The sequence below is a fragment of the Cebus imitator genome, unplaced genomic scaffold, assembly GCF_001604975.1.
Source record: "Cebus imitator isolate Cc_AM_T3 unplaced genomic scaffold, Cebus_imitator-1.0 Scaffold701, whole genome shotgun sequence".
Taxonomy (NCBI): Eukaryota; Metazoa; Chordata; class Mammalia; order Primates; family Cebidae; genus Cebus; species Cebus imitator.
In genome coordinates this window covers 77,205-94,595 of record NW_016108016.1, presented here as the reverse complement: position 1 = coordinate 94,595, position 17,391 = coordinate 77,205, and the positions used below count along the sequence as shown (strand labels likewise).

The 17,391-nt window shown below is 42.6% G+C and overlaps 1 protein-coding gene across 1 annotated transcript in view; it reads right to left on the bottom strand.

Annotated features, from left to right (window-relative positions):
- Positions 1-17,391, bottom strand: part of RHBDL2 (rhomboid like 2) — a 43,045-nt gene that overhangs the window by 307 nt on the left and 25,347 nt on the right. The window contains 3 exon segments of the mRNA XM_017518720.2: positions 905-966; positions 6,083-6,143; positions 9,634-9,734. Coding sequence (XP_017374209.1) covers positions 905-966; positions 6,083-6,143; positions 9,634-9,734 — 224 coding nt within the window.

Sequence of the window (17,391 nt, the reverse complement as noted above, 5' to 3'; positions counted from 1 at the left end):
TGGCATCTCTCTTATTCAAACACAAATACCACCACAGTCAAACAAGGGTCTTAAAGGTCTAGAGAACTAGGGGGTAAGGCAAAAGAGGCACAAAACTTCATATGCACAGAGAGAAGATACTTGGAAACATATAAAGCTTAAAAGTCATTTTTCACCCATTCTCTGAGTACAAAAGACAGAAATTGTTTCTCATTCTTGATCATCATTGCATTTAAAATAATTCTGTATAATGCCAACTAAGAGAACAGTTGAGTTTCCATGAAGGATCTCTGTAGCAGCATAATCTGATCCCACATACATGGGATATCATAATTAAAACAAAAGTAATAATATACACACAAACACCCAAACAGAAACTACCCAATTCAAAGACAAATCCCGGCAAAGCTGGAAATCTTTGTCAATTTTCTTTATTATGCATTTAATTTCCCAAATTTTCATCACTGTTTTCCAATCTGCTTGTTTGTTTTGTTTTTTGAAATGGGGTCTCCGCTCTGTCGCCCACACTGGAGTGCAGTGGCATGATCACAGCTCACTGCAGACTCGACCTCTGGGACTCAAGCAATCCTCCTATCTCAGCTCCCCAAGTAGCTGGGACTACAGGCACATGCCATCATGCCTGGCTAAACCAATCTGCTTTTTATTCTAAGTGGACAGGAAAATCCATTCTCTCCTGTTTTTGAATAGCTACCAATATGGCAGGTGCGGTGAAGAAGAACCAGTGATCAGGGCTATGAGAGAGTTAAGCTGAAGGACAATTCAAAAGTCTGATTTCCTTAAAAATTGTCTTCACTTCCAAATGGAAATATGGCTGTCCTAAATCACAGCGTTGTAACCCCTATTTGGTAACCCTTTTTGACAGTAAACAAATTTCTAGTTTGAAAAAGAAAGAAACTGAACTCACCGGAGACCCATTTTCAGGAACAAAGAACCTTCTATAGAGAGCAAATCCCATGTCCAACACAACTAGAAGGAAAAACACCCTGATGAAGGCTCCGAATCTCCACAATAGTACACCAAATGTTTTTGATTCCCCTCTAATCATAATAATACTAGGTATCGTTTATTGAGACTTACTCTGCCCCAGGTGCTGTTCTAAAAGCTCTTTGAAGTCACTAATCCTCATGATGACCTTATGAAGTAGGAACCATCATTATTCCATTTTATGGATTTATTCATCCAACAAGCATTCATTGTCCTCTATGTGTCAGGCATATTCTAGGTGGTAGAGGCAGCAACGGACAGATCTGACAGCCCTGCCTCGTGGAGCTGACAGTAAAACAGTATGTCAGTGGTGCTAAGTGCTATGGAGAAAATACAAAGAGAGGAAGAAGAACTGAGTATGCCAGATGTTGCATGTGATTTTCAATAGGGATGTCAAGGATGATCTCTCTGAGAATATGACACTGGACAGAGGTAAGGGTACAAGCCATGCTGCTATTCGACACAGAGTGTTTCAGCGAGAGGGAAAAGTCCCTAAGCAGGAATGTGCCTGCTGTGTTTGAGGAATACCAAAGCAGTTGAGCTGGCTGGATCAGTGGTTTTCACAGTGGTTTTTACCAAGACCAGCAGCATCAGCTTCACCTGGAAACTTACTAGAAATGAAAACTCTTAGGCCCACCCCAGACCTATTGAACCAGAAACATTGAGGGTGGAACTCAGCTTTCTATGGAGTTAGGTCTTTTGTTTTTGTTTTCAGAAGGTGAGTTGTACACTCCTTAGCAGATTCCAACTTCCGTGGCTGTGTTTTCTAACCACCAACTGTGGTCAAGTTGTTGTCCCAACAACTTCTTTAACAAGACCTCCAGGTGATTCTGGACTAGAGTTAGGAATAAGGTTGTGGGTGATGAGATCAGACAAGTAGCAGGGGACAGCTTATGTAGGGTCTGCATGAACCATTGTAAGGACTTCAACGTTTAATCTGAGTGATAGGAAGTCATTGAAAGCTCTTGAGCACAGGAGTGACATGATAAATTTTCTCTGTTTCCTTGTTTGAGACAGTCTCAACTCTGTCGCTCAGGCTGGAGTGCAGTAGTGTGATCTTGGCTTACTGCAATCTCTGCCTCCCAGGTTCAAGCGATTCTCAAGCCTCAGCCTCCTGATTAGCTGGGATTACAGGCATGCACCACCACACCTGGCTAGCTTTTGTACTTTTAGTAGAGACAGGGGTTTCACCATGTTGTTCAGGCTGGTCTTGAACTCCTAAACCCCTGACCTCAGATGATCCACCTGCCTCAGCCTCCCAAAGTGCTGGGATTACAGGTCCCCACCATCACGCCCGGCTAATTTTTGTATTTTTAGTAGACACAGTTTCACCATGTGGCCAGGCTGGTCTCCAACTCTCAAACTCCTGACCTCAGGTGATCCACCCACCTTGGCTTCCCGAAGTGCTGGGATTACAGGCTTGAGTGACCACGCTGGTGGTTTTAAAAAGATCATTCTAGCTGCAGTATAGGAAGGAGACTACAAGGAAGCAAGAACAGGAACTGGAAGAGCAGCTGGAAAAGTACTATTGTAACAATCAAAGTGAAGAAGGATGGTGACATTTTATACATAAAGAAGCCAAGACACCAAGGCTCTACTCTCAGCCACCACGCGAATTGCCTGTAATTAATTACCATTGGGAATTGCGAAGGTGTCAGTCCATGAAAGGAAATGATTCCATATTCTCCAATAAAACTGTGAGAGCCAGAAGTTAGGTAGTCTTCAAGTAAGTCAGATCTGTGCTACAAAAGGAGCTTCCAGTTTCTTGGCCTAGAATAACTCTGCCCTATATGTTAGTGCTTGGAAACATCTCTTGCAGATATCACATTCCTCACCCATCCCCTAATTCCCTGTGCTCTACTTAGTGAGCCACTGTGTCCTAGGAGATGAAAAGACCTAGTCCTTGCCTTTGGGAAAATAGCATCAGGACATGTGTTCTGACTAGATTCCCTTTCAATACTGTATTGACTGACGTTGAAGTCACTGGACAGAAATTGAGGTCGAGAAAGTATTCAATATTCCTTTAATTGTAAATGACTATTACACAAAGTGCTAGATTAATGAGGCTATATCATATTTTCAATCATCATTTGGATTTCCTGGTCCACATAAATAACATGCCCATGGGACTAGGAAAGTATTTTTAAAAAACACTGCCTTGGCTGGGCGTGGCAGCTCACACCTGTAATTCCAGCATTTTGTGAGGTGGAGGCAGACGGATCACAAGGTCAGGGGTTTGAGACCAGCCTGGTCAACATGGTGAAACCCCATAATATAAAAGTTAGCTGGGCGTGGTGGCAGGTACCTGCAATCCCAGCTACTCAGGAGGCTGAGGCAGGAGAATCGCTTGAACCCGGGTGGCAGAGGTTACGGTGAGCCGAGATCGCACCTCGCACTGCAGCCTGGGCCACAAGAACGAAACTCCAGCTCAAACAAACAAAAAACTGCCACATAACTGGAAACGTTTACTTTGGTTTAGTCTTCCTCAATTGGAGACCTCCTCTCAGAAAGTCTTTGTAACCATTAGTATGTTAATTTCGCCAACCAGTTTCTCTCCATCTTACCCCCTTCCTAGATCTGACTTTGGCTCTTTCCTCTTTCTGCTTCCTGGGGGACTTTTCTTCCAGGTTACTGCAGCCTCTAAACTGAGACATGTCTTCCCACCTGAAAAGCGGCCCTTATTCCAAGAAGCCAAACCACTGTCCTCATTAAAAATTTGACATTTACTTTAAAAAAGTTCCCTTCATATGGATTTTTTTCTTTTTTTTTAAGACAACCTCACTCTGCCACCCAGCCTAGAGTACAGTGGCTCCCTGCAGCCTCAAGCTCCCAGGCTCAAGCAAATTCTCCCACCTCAGCCGCCTAAGTAGCTGGAACTACAGTCCCACACCACAACACCTGGCCAATTTTTTTTGTAGAGACAGGGTCTCCCTATGTTGCCCAGGCTGGTCTTGAACATAATGCTTGATGAAGGAATGTTTTTTAGGCCAATTGCCATTCACAATTAAAAAGAATATTTACCACTTGGCTGGGAGAGGTGGCTGACGCCTGCAATCCCATCACTTTGGGAGGCTGAGGCGAGAGGATCACCTGAGGTCAGGAGTTCGAGACCAGTCTGACCAATATGGTGAAACCCCATCTCTACTAAAAATACAAAAATTAGCTGGGCCTCATGGCCTGTGCCTATAAACAGGAGAGGCTGAGACAGGAGAATTGCTTGAACCCTAGAGGCAGAGGTTGCAGTGAGCTGAAATCGCGCCACTGCACTCCAGCCTGAGTGACAGAGCAAGACTCAGTCTAAAAAAAAAAAAAAAAAAAGTGAATTATTTTATTTCAGAGTGAAATATTAGTGTTCTTACAATTAAATGGTCAATAAACTAAAGAGTCCCTTGTCAACAGACGTAGTTGCCTCTGTTCCTGTAATGGAGGTAATTGAACCCTTGATACAAATTGCAAAATCCTGTTTTCTTACTATATGGACAGCCAGCATCTTAGGCTTTATCAGGTATAACCTCCACCTTGGCTTTCAGGTCTGACCCCATGGTCTGTCATTCTTCCGCAGCCCTCCAAGTGGAGGAGCTTCAGCTGGAGCAGGTCCGTCAACTCCAGTTACCACCCCCACCTTTGCTCCTGTTTCCTTCTATGCTCCACAGCCTGCTGTCATCTGGAATCTACCTTTACTCTGAGACTCAGCTGCGCTTCCATCCCCTCTCCAGACAGCATTCTTCCTAACCTCCCTTAGCATGTAATTCTAGAATTCTTGGAGATTTCAAAAGCCACATTAGTCACCCTCCTAGCCTGGGCTTCTTGAACAGTTACCCCTCCCCCACCCCAACTCTCTCTTTAATCCTCAGCTGTCACTCAATACCTATATCCTGGATCTGTTTTGTTTTGTTTTGTTTTGTTCTGTTTGTTTTTTGAGATGGAGTCTTGCTCTGTCGCCAGGCTGGAGTGCAGTGGCACAATCTAGGCTCACTGCAACCTCCACCTCCTGGGTTCAAGTGATTCCCCTGCCACAACCTCCCAAGTAACTGGACTACGAGTGCGCACCATCACACCCGACTAGTTTTTGTATTTCAGTAGAGACTGGGCTTCACCATATTGGCCAGGATGGTGTCAATATCCTGACCTCGTGATCCACCCACCTGAGCCTCCCAAAAGTGCTGGGATTACAGGTGTGAGCCACTGCGCCCAGCCAGTTTTGTTTTTTTTTTTTAATCTAAAAATTTAGAAATTGAGGAAGAAAGAGATTCTATCAGTGGTTTCCAAGTTTTTCCATTGCAAACAAAATCACATACAGCTTCTAATATATGAAAAAGTCCAGTATATAAAACCTAAGTGAAGCTATTGTGGTTCCATTAGCGGGGTGCCTGAGGCTCTATGCTCTTGGCTTCCCCTACTCCATAATGATACAAAAAGCAAAAACACATCACATAGGCATGTCTAAGAACCATGAGAGTCTGTAGAACTCTTTTGTTTACTTCTTTCTGCTTAGTGCTGTGAAGCGGACAATTTTTTCTAACTGTAGTCATTCTCCGTGGTAGTGTCTGGGAAAGGAGGAAAGGCCTTCTGAAGGCTAAACCAATAAAATTGTGAAAATATTTTGAAAGTTGATTATGCAAAATAGGTCATTCTTGTCATACCCAACTAAATCAGAGTCAAGGGGACAGGGGACAAAAGCACTCAGGCACATAGCACTGCTCCAACAATTGAATTCTCCATCAGCCCCGCTGCTGAAACTACCTGCTCTAACCATAAGACTAGTTTCACCTAATAGCTGCTGAAACAAATTGAGTCTAAGAATCAGGTCTAAACAACACAAGTCTAAGACTGGTTCTCCCCACCACCATCACTCACCAACCAGCTCCCAAAGGTGTCGCTAGTACCAATGAGCTCTCTTTCAAAATAACATTAACATTTCTCTTTCTAAGGAAACCCCCAGCCTTTTCTTTTGTTCTTCAGACATACCGTAGACCTCCCAGGTCTGAGTGTATGCCCCAAATTGCAATTCTGTGATTTCCAAATAAAATGTTTAGACATTCGTCTCTGCATTTCATTTTGACTTCGACAGTATGACGTGTTCACAAAACACACTTACTGATGAGGATGATGATCAGCAGTCTGAAAATTCCAAAGGCAGGAATCATTTCTCGAAAATTCTTGCAAAGAAATAAATAATAATCATATAAGCTATCAGTGGGCAAATGAAACCTCAACTCTACTCTCTCTTCATCTGCTCTTCATTTGAAATACTCTTCCAGTGTCAAATATTTTCAAAAAAAAGCATGAGTGTCACAGCCAAGTTTTCAAATGTATTTGGGAAGTACAGTGCACTTTGGAGAATAAAATGCCAAGATATTTAATTTCATGATATAAGTGTTGCAATTTTGCTAGCCAGAAATAATCTAAATAAAAGTAATATAAAATCAACACTTAACATGTCAATAAATATATAGAGAAATGCTGTTAAACTAAGTTTGATGAAATATTCCTAAGATTTTTGGTCAATATTCATTTGATATTTCTTCATTCTCTTTCCCAGTAGTATTTAGCAAAGACTTAACTGAGATTTGAGTGTTATCTTGATTTTTTGAAGTAATTTTTAAAATATTGAAAATATTGGTCAAAAATTATTGAAGGGTTTTTTAGAGGGAGGGTGTTGGGGGGGTTCTGTAGGGGGAGGTAGAAGACAGGGTCTCACTGTGTCACCCAGGTTGGAGTGCAGTGGTGCAATCTACAGCTCACTGCAGCCTTGAACTCCTTGGCTCAAGCCCTCCTCCTATCTCAGACTCCTGAGTAGCTGGGACTACAGGTGCACACCAGCACACCTGGCTCATTGCTGGAATTATAGCTTTGGGTCCCTATGTGTCACTACAAACTGCTGAGTCAGACATTTCTACTATAATTTATTGAATTACTTGTTCCTTCCCTTTCAAATTAGTAACTCTTGTCCCAAGGAGTAAAGATGCTGAAATAGACATGTTTATTCAAAATCAATTATTTTCAAACTCTTATGACCATGACCTACAGAAAGAAATAATTTACGTAACAACCCAGTACACACATAAATCAAACAATAACACTGGCTTTTTTTTTTCTTGGGTTTAATTTTTGGCCACAATTCCTCCAAGTAAGTCTACAACCACTAATGGGTTGCAATCCAAAGTTGAAAAAACCACTTTTCTAAGTGATTTCTATATTTGGAATGGTCTTATAATTGCTTTACCCTTTTCTTCCTAGAATTTTTTTTTTTTTTTTTTTTTGAGAACGAGTCTCACTCTATCGCCAGTCTGGAATGCAGTGGCGTTATCTCGGCTCACTGCAACCTCCACCTTCCGGATTCAAGCAATTCTCCTGTCTCAGCCTACTGAGTAGCTGGGATTACAGGTGTGTGCCACGACGGCCAGCTAATTTTTGGATTTTTAGCAGAGCTGGGGTTCCACCATGTTGGCCAGGATGGTCTCAATCTCTTGACCTCGTGATCCGCCCACCTCAGCCTCCCAAAGTGCTGGGATTACAGGCATGAGCCACCTCACCTGGCCTCTTTCTAGAATTTTTTGTTCTGAGATGCAGTTTCACTCTTGTTGCCCAAGCTGGAGTCCAATGGTGCAATCTTGGCTCACTACAACCTCAGCTCACTGCAACCTCCGCCTCCCAGGTTCAAGCAATTCTCCTGTCTCAGCCTCCCAAGTAGCTGGGATTACAGGTGCACACCACCATGCTCAGCTAATTTTTTTATTTTTAGTACAAACAGGGTTTCACCACGTTAGCCAGGCTGAGCTCAAACTCCTGACCTCAGGTGATTCACCCACCTTGGCCTCCCAAAGTGCTGGGATTACAGGCTTGAGCCACTGCACCACCTGGCCCCTAGAATATTTTTAAAGCATACCTATGGTTCCCAGGGGAGGGAAAAAAAAAAAAAAGCATACCTAAATGGCAAAAGGACTAATAACTAGTCAGGATTTTTTAACCTGTTTTTAAAAGTGATTGGCACTCTTACATATTATCAAGGGAGTGCAAGACTATATGATAACTTTGGAGGGCAATTTGGTATGTACTTTTTTTTGAGACAGAGTCTCGCTCTGTTACCCAGACTGGAGTGCAGTGGCTCAGTCTTGGCTCACTACAACCTCCGTCTCCTAGGTTCAAGCAATTCTCCTGCCTCAGCCTCCGAAGTAGCTGGGACTACAGGCACGTGCCACCACGCCTGGCTAATTTTTTGTATTTTAGTAGAGATGGGGTTTCACCATGTTGGCCAGGATGGCCTCCATCTCTTGACCTCATGATCTGCCCGCCTCGGCCTCCCAGAGTGCTGAGATTACAGGCATGAGCCACCATGCCCAGCCTAGAAATTTATCCTACAAAAAGAAAATTACACAAATGCAAAAAGATAAATGTAAAAGAGCATTTCTTATAGCATTACTTCTAAACATGAAAAGCAGGAATCACCCCCCAATTTTTTCAATGAAAGATTCATTAAATAAATCATGGAGTATCTGTATAGATGATGCTAGGGAGCATCTGCTAAGCAGTGAGGATTTCTAAGCAATGACACGGGTAGATGGTCAGGGTGCTCTATGATAAAATGCAGAACAATATAAGGGTGATGTCATTGTTATAATATTAACATTGGTAGGATTTTGAATACATGTAGAAAAGATTGGGGCTGCTCTGCCTATGAAGTAGCCATTCTTTCATTCCTTTACTTTCTTAATAAACTTGCTTTCCTTTAAGAAAACAAAAGATCTGAAAAAACATATATATATAAAACTGTCAACAACCTCTTTCACCACCCACCTGTTAGCAGATATATATTGAGGACCTTAACTTTCTATTCTTTTATTTAAAATGTTACATAGTACTCATCACTTTTGAAATCAGAAAAAAATGATAAAAATATGAAAGGAAGCTAGGTGCGGCGGCTCACGCCTGTAATCCCAGCACTTTGGGAGGCCAGTGTGGGCAGATCACTTGGGCCCTGGAGTTCGAGACCAGCCTGGGCAACATGGCGAAACCCTGACTCTACAAACAATAGTCAGGCATGGCAGCCCATGCCTGTAGTCTCAGCTATTCAGGAGGCTGAGGTGGGAGGATTACTTGAGCCCAGGAGGCAGAAGTGCAATGACTCAGTAACACACCACTGCACTCCAGCCTGGGCAATGGTGCAATACTCTGTCTCAAAAAAAAATTAAGAAAGAAAAGAAAGGGGCCCCACGCAGTGGCTCATGCCTGTAATCCCAATACTTTGGGAGTCTGAGGCAGGCAGATCATGAGGTCAGGAGTTGGAGTCCAGCCTGACCAACATGGTGAAACTCTGTCTCTACTAAAAATACAAAAATTAGCTGGGCATGGTGGCACACGCCTGTAGTCCCAGCTACTCACGAGGCTGAGGCAGGAGAATCTCTTGAACATGGGAGGCAGAGGTTGCAGTGAGCCGAGACTGCACCACTGCACTCCAGCCTGGGTGACAGAGTAAGACTCCATCTCATAAAAAAAAAAAGAAAAGGAAATAAAATGGTATTGCCATAGAATTATCAGAAAAATGAGTGTTCAGTAAATATTGATAAATGAAGATTCATTGAACCAAAGAACAGTTACTGTTTTCTGTTTTTTTAAGAGACCCATGGACTCCATCCCCCTGGTTCTTACCACCAGAACATTCATAAAATAGCCTCCCATCAGAGCATAGACTCCTCCTGAAGCTCCCACGAGGTATCTGAGTGGGTCAAAGATGGAGCTGGCAAGGGACCCTAAAGAAATAAAACACAAAGGATCAGACATGACTATAGGGATCAGAAAAGATAAATCTTTCTAATCTAAGGTAGACATTTGGGAGTTTGGTCTCTTATCATATTAGCAAGCAACAGATCTATTTTGCCCGTTTCATATAGCTGTATATGCTAACTACCACAGTGTTTCTGAAAACATTGAATGTTCATTAGAACAGCTACATAACAGTGACAATGACAGAACTGTCTGGAGCCAGAACTACCAGCAGTATGACTTGAGGAAGCTACTTAACTCCTCTGTGTCTGTTTCCCTACCTGCAAAATCAGGCTATTAATAGAACTTAATTCAATGGATTTTCAGGGTTAGTAAATGCATTGATGTGTGTTCGTGCTTATAACACTGCCTGCCGTGTATTATATATTTGTTAGCTATTAGGTTGGTGCAAAAGTAATTGTGGTTTTGCCATTACTTTTTAGGGCAAAAACTGCAATTATTTTTGCATCAACCTAATATTATTATAAAATATCCTACGTTTAGTCAAAATACCTGAGACAATCCAATACTTTATCTAATGGCTATCTTTCTCAATGAGCCATAATGTGGCCTCAGAATCCTTCTCAACATACTATCTAGTCAGATTCCCCAAGAAAGATGAATCCTGTTTACTAACCTAATCCTAGATTTACTGGACCAAAACAAGGCTTTACAAACCACCTTACGCTAGGACTAAAATATTCATCTATACCACTTAGTTCTAGTACTTGGTCTATTCCTTTCAAGGCCCTCCTTCATTTCCTTAGTGTATAATACAATACAATACCTACTTTGTGCAAGAAAAAGTCTCAGTCCTTAGTAATTTTACAAAAAGGTGGGCAAACAACTATTATAAATGCAGAATATAACAACTACTATGACAAAAATAAATTCACTGTAGAAGTACTTAGGAAGGAGTGATTTTCTCAACAGAAGGGTGGACTCCCTGCTACTCTGAGGAGGAGGAGACAGCATTTTGATTAAACTTTGAAGAATCTTCAAGATTGGCCAGACATGGTGGCTCACTCCTGTAATCCCAGCACTTTCTGAGGCTCAGGCAGGAGGATTGCTTGAGGCCAGGAAGCCAAGAGCCTGAGATCAACCTGGTCCACAGAGTGAGACCTGTCTCCAAAAATATAAGAAAAATATTAGCCAAGCATGGTGGTACACGCCTGTGGTCTTACCTACTCAAGAGGCTGAGGTGGTAGGATCACTTGAGCCCAGGAGTTTGAGGCTGCAGTGAGCTATGATCATGCCGCTGCATTCCAGCCTGGGTGACAGAGCAAGACCTCCCCACCTCCTTTCCACCCCCACATACAAAAGGATTGGATAAGAAAAACAAAAGAGAGGAAGGTATTCAGGACTTAGAGAACTGGAAGAGCAATGGCATGGAAAAAGGTATATGGATAACTGAAGATCAGTGAGAAGTAGTCCAGTAGGCTGAGCACGGTGGCTCATGCCTGTAATCCTAGCACTTTGGGAGGCCAAGGCAGGTGAATTGCCTGAGCTCAGGAGTTCAAGACCAGCCTGAGCAACATGGTGAAACCCCGTCTCTACTAAAAATACAAAAATTAGCCAGGAATGGTGGCAGGTACCTGTAATCCCAACTACTGGGGAGGCTGAGGCAGGAGAATCACTTGAACCCAGGAGGCAAAGGTTGCAGTGAGCTGAGATCATGCCACTACACTCCAGCCTGGGTGACAAGAGTGAGACTCCATCTCAAAAACAATAAAAAAATAAAAAATACAAAAAATTAGCCAGGCGTGGTGGTGTGTGCCTGTAATCCCAACTACTGGGGAGGCTGAGGCACAAAAATCACTTGAACCCAGAAGGCAGAGATTGCAGTGAGCCAAGATCGCACCATTGCACTCCACCCAGGTGACAGAACGAGACTCTGTCTCAAAAGAAAAGAAGTAGTCCAGAGCAACTTAGAGCATCAATTCTCAAATGCTAATCTATAGCCTAGGGCTGAGGTGATTGTATCATAATCATATGATAAACTTATTTTTAAAATAGATACAAATGTCTACTTCTGACCATGATAAGGTAACAAGAAAAGGATTTGCTGTCTCACGTGAAAAAGCCAAAAGCACTGGACGATATATATGAAAGAATGGTCTTCAAGACACTAGACATCCGAAAACAAAACCAGTAAACCACTTAGAGACAGGGAATCAGTTATAAATAGATTGAATCAGTTATCAATGGAGTTATCTGATTGCCAACATACTACCTTGAGGGAGATTACAGAATACAATGCATGAAGGGGGAACCCAGGCAGGTCTCAGCAAACTTTAAGTTGATGAGTTGAAGTTTAGAGTCCAGCTAGATCTGGACCGCTAGAGTTTATAAGACAGGGTACCAGAGAATAGACTGCTGCACACAGAACACTCCAGAAAGGAGCATGGGAGGAAATTGCCCAAGCCAAGGAGAGAACCACCAAAAATGAAATGGGAAGACTACCTGTTGCTTACACAGCACCAGAGAGCCTAAGTAACATTCTGTTCTGGAAAACTCTTTTGTTTCCACACATCATAAGTCTGGGCATTTATTACACGTAAGTTACACCTCAATCTTAAAATGTATCAGTACAAAACCACACACTGCAGAGGGGCAGGGCTCCACCACCACTTACTCACTTTCCTTGAAACAGAAGCTCAAGTATGAAGTAGTCTTCTGTAACTAAGCTTATTTCTCCTCCTTTCTGACTTCTGGGAATGATCCTTGCTCTGAATGGGATTTGAGGTAATGTAGGAAACTGCTCTCAATACATAATTTTTTTTTTTGAGACAGAGTTTTGCCCATGCTGGAGCACAGTGCCGCAATCTCAGCTCAGCCTCCTGAGTCGCTGGGACTATAGACACATACCACCACGCCTGGCTAATTTTTTTTTTTTTTTTAAGCAGAGATGGCGTTTCACCATATTAGCCAAGATGGTCTCAATCTCCTGACCTCGTGATCCGCCCACCTCAGCCTCTGAAAGTGCTGATCAGAGGCATGAGCCACTGCACCCAGCCTCAATACAGAATTTTTAAGTTGGTGAAGAAATTGGAAAGAAGGGAAATCACAGTAGGAAAATCAAATGTGATTGGGATGAAGTTAGTATGCAAAGGAAGTGCCGCAAGGCCCAGGCACCCCCAGAGAAGGGACTCAGACAGCAGACTCTGGCCCTTCCAGTTCTCCTCTGGGTCTACCCCAGTCCTGCAAGCTCATGGCCAGGGTGATAATGACGGGGGCAACACCACAGTCCTCACTGTCCTTCCTAGGGAAGGACGGCCCTACAGACTGATAAGCCAAATCCAGGGCCACCCTCCGCTGCTTATCTGCCCTGCGACTTTTCTCTAGGTCCTCTCCTCCAAGCAATGTGGGAGTGTGTACTGGAAAACTCTGTAATTAATGGGGCACTGCTTCGAGTACACAAAAGGGTGCAGTCATGGGAATAATTAGCACCTTGCCAAAAAGAATTAAACTGCTTTCAAGTAATATAACTAAGTTACAGAACAAATCTAAAAAGTATTTATGGCTGGGCACGGTGGCTCATGCCTGTAATCCCAGCACTTTGGAAAGCCAAGGCAAGCAAATCACTTGAGGTCAGGAGTTCGAGACCAGCCCGGCCAACATGGTGAAACCCCATCTCTACTAAAATACAAAAAATTAGCCGGGCATGGTGGCACTCGCCTGTGATCCCAGCTACCAGGGAGGCTGAGGCAGAATTGCTTGAACCCAGGTGGCGGGGGTTTCAGTGAGCCGACATCACACCATTGCACTCCAGCCTGGGTGACAGAGCGAGAATCTAAAAAAAAAAAAAAAAAAAAAAAAAAAAAAAAAAAAAAAGACTTAATACTTTGCCTAAAATTAAAGGAACAGGAACTTCTGGTGGAGATGTAAAATGGTATCACTTTGCTACCATATGACCTAACAATTCCATTCCTAGGTATATACCCAAGAGAAATGAAACCATATATCCACAAGAAATCTTGTAAACAAAAAAATCTTTTTTAAAAGATCTTGTACACAAATGTTCATACCTCTGTTATAAATCATAGCCAAAAAGCAGAAACAACCCAAATGTCCATCAACTGACAAATGGATTAAGAAAATGTCATCTATCTACAAAGTGGAATATCGTCTAGCCATACAAAGGAATAAAGTATGAAACATGCCACAATGTGGATGAACATTGAACACATTATGCTAAGTGAAAAAAGCCAGTCGCAAAAGACCACATTATGATTCCATTTACATGAACTGTCCAGACTGGGCAAATCTATAGAGACAGAGGTAGGTCAGGGGCTGCCTAGAACTGGAGCAGGGTTGTAGGGTGTGGAATGGGAGATGACTGTTAATGGATACACTGTTTCTCTGGAGGATAAAAATATCCTAAAATTAGATTGTGACCATGGGTGCACAACTTTGTAAATCAAGTAAAAAATTGAATTCTACACTTTAAATGGGTGTGTTGTATATCTGATTATATCTCAGTGAAGCTGTCAAAAAAGTTTGTCGGTTTCTTAAAAGTTAAACATACTCTACCATTGGATCAAGCCATTCCATTAATAGGTATTTTCCCAAGAGAAACAAAAACATTTGTCCACACAAGGACTTGTACACAAATGTTCATAGCAGCTTCATTTGTAACAGCCTCCAACTGGAAACAACCCAAATTTCTACCACTGGGAGAATGGATAAATACGGTATATCCCCACAATCAAATACTACTCAGCAATTAAATGAATCAACTCTTGATACACATCACAACATGGATGCATCTCAAAATAATTATTCTGAGTGAAAGAAACCCAGATAATAAAGAGTACATACTCTACTTATATAAAATTCTGGAAAATACGAACTAATCTATAATGACAAAAAATAGATCGATAGTTGAGGGGGGAAGGTTGTGGAGGGTAGGAGATGGAGGATTTCCAAAGGGTCACAAGGAAACTTTTTTGGGGGTCAAGGATTATGATGTTACAGTTTCATGGTTATATGCACATATCAAAACTTATCAAATTGTATACTTTAAATGTGTAGACTTTATTATACATCTACAGTTTAGTGTACATATGTCATTAAACAGAACAAAAATACAGATCCCAAGGCCATATCACCAGAGATTCTGATTCAGTAGACCAGGGTGGGATCTGATAGCAACAGCTGTGACAAGGTCTCCAGGAGATTCTGACCATCAGTCAGATTGGGGAACAGTGGGCTGGAGTGCAGACCAGCACACCTCAATCTTTCATGTGCATTCAAGTCACCTGTGCATTTGCTAAAACGGCAAATTCTGATTAGTAGGTTGGGTGTGGAGTCCAATATTCTGCATTTTAACATACTCTCAGGTGATACTGATGCTGCTAATTAGGAGATCACACTTTGTCAGAAGCAAGAGTGAGAAAATCAGAATTATATATGAAGGAATCTAGAAAAAAAGCAAAGGCCAGGCACAGTGGTTCATACCTGTAATCCTAGCTGTTTGGGAGGCCACGGTGGGCAGATCACCTGAGGTCAGGAGTTCAAGACCAGCCTGACCAACATGGTGAAAGCCCATCTCTACTAAAAAAACAAAAGCAGCCAGATGTGGTAGCACATGGGGTAATCCCAGCTACTTGAGAGGCTGAGGCAGGATCACTTGAACCCGGGAGGCGGAGGTTGCAGTGAGCTGAGATTGTGCCATTGCACCCCACACTGGGCGACAGAGTGAAACTCTATCTCAAAAAAGAAAAAAAAAGAAAAGCAAGAAAGGCAATGAGGTCAGGTAATAGAGGGTAATGAAGAGCATCTTTGGATATTTTGCATTTTTTTTCCACTGTAAACTTTTCAGGTGTTTGAGGAAGGTTACCCAGGCAGCAGTGTGAAGGATAGAATGAAAGGGCAAGGGGATACCTGCCAAGAAGCTGTTGCAAAAATAGGTAGAGGATGTGATCAGGTTGTTCACTTTCTCCCTTTGCTCTGTGCTCTGAAACTGGGGCAGGGCTAAATACCACAGGTTGAAATCAAGCTGTGGGGGAATCAGGGGAGTAGATGCTGGATTCAAAGACCTGGCCATTGAAAAGTCTTTCAAGGGCAGAAAAAACTGGGTGTGTGCAAAAATGGACAAAGATGGAAAACCAGGATCCAAATAAGCAGGAGGGAAGTAAGATGGGAAGCTACGTCACTAAGACTTGCCAGTTCTATCTGTTTAACATGTCTCATGACTGCGTCTTGCTCTCGATCCCCACTGCCACTGTTCCCTGCTAGATCACAGGCCCTCACTGGGATCCTCGGTTCTAGAAGGATGACAAGTGTTTGATCAGTAAAATAACTTTGGGGATTGTTTTATATCCCACTATAATGGGCTGAATTATGTCCCCCCCAAAAGATATGTTACAATCTTTAAAGGATGAGACATACTGATTAAATAATATTTTTTTTATTTTTTAGTTTTTAGATACAGAGTCTCATTCTGTTGCCCAGGCTGGAGTGCAGTGACATGATCTTGGCTCACTGCAACCTCCACCTCCCAGGTTCAAGTGATTCTCCTATTTCAGCCTCTGAGTAGTTGGGATTATAGGTGCCCACCACCATGCCCCCACACCCAGCTAATTTTTGTATTTTTAGTAGAGGTGGGGATTCACCATGATGGCCAGGCTGGTCCGGAACTCCTGACCACAGGTGATCCACCTGCCTCAGCCTCCCAAAGTGCTGGGATTACAGGCATGAGCCACTGAGTCTGGCCTGATTAAATAATGTTTTTAATTATTTTTACTTTATTCATGGTATAAAAAAATATTTTAATGAGTAGTATCATTAAATAAACTTCATTATTTTAAAAAAAATCTTTGTTAAATATTATGACACAGAAATACAAACATGTAAGCCAAGGACTGTAGCATGTGCCTCTAGTCCCAGCTATTTGGGAGGCTGAGGCAGGAGGACTGCTTGAGCCCAGGAGTTAGAGACCAGCCTGGGAAATATAGCAAGACCCCATCTCTATAAATTAATTAATTAATATAAAATGCAGAGATGTAATTTTAAAATCAGTTTGGGGGCTTTTTTTTTTTTCTTGAGACAAAGTCTCACTCCATTGCCCAGGCTGGATTGCAGTGGCAGTGTCTTGGCTCACTACAACATCCACCTCCCAGGCTCAAGCAATTCTCATGCCTCGGCCTCCCAAATAGCTGGGATTACAGGTGCATACCACCACACCCAGCTAATATTTGTATTTTTTGCAGAGACAAAAATGGGGTTTCACTACATTGGCCAGGCTAGTCTCAAACTCCTAGCCTCAAGTGATCCACCAATGTTGGCCTCCCAAAGTGCTAAAGATTACAGGAATGAGCCACTGCACCCAGCCAAATTCAGTTATTTTCTATAGAAAATTTGCTCCTAGTCTGGGCATGGTGGCTCACCCCTGTAATTCCAGCCCTTTGGGAGGCCAAGACAGGCGGACCTGAGGTCAGGAGTTTGAGACCAGCTTGGCCAACATGGTGAAACCCCATCTCTACTAAAAATACAAAAAAACTAGATGGACATGGTGGCACGTGCCTGTAATCCCAGCTACTCGGGAAGCTGAGGCTGGAGAATTTCTTGAACCTGAGAAGAGGTTGCAGTAAGCCAAGAATGTACCATTGTACTCCAGTGTAGGCAGCAGAGGGAGACTCC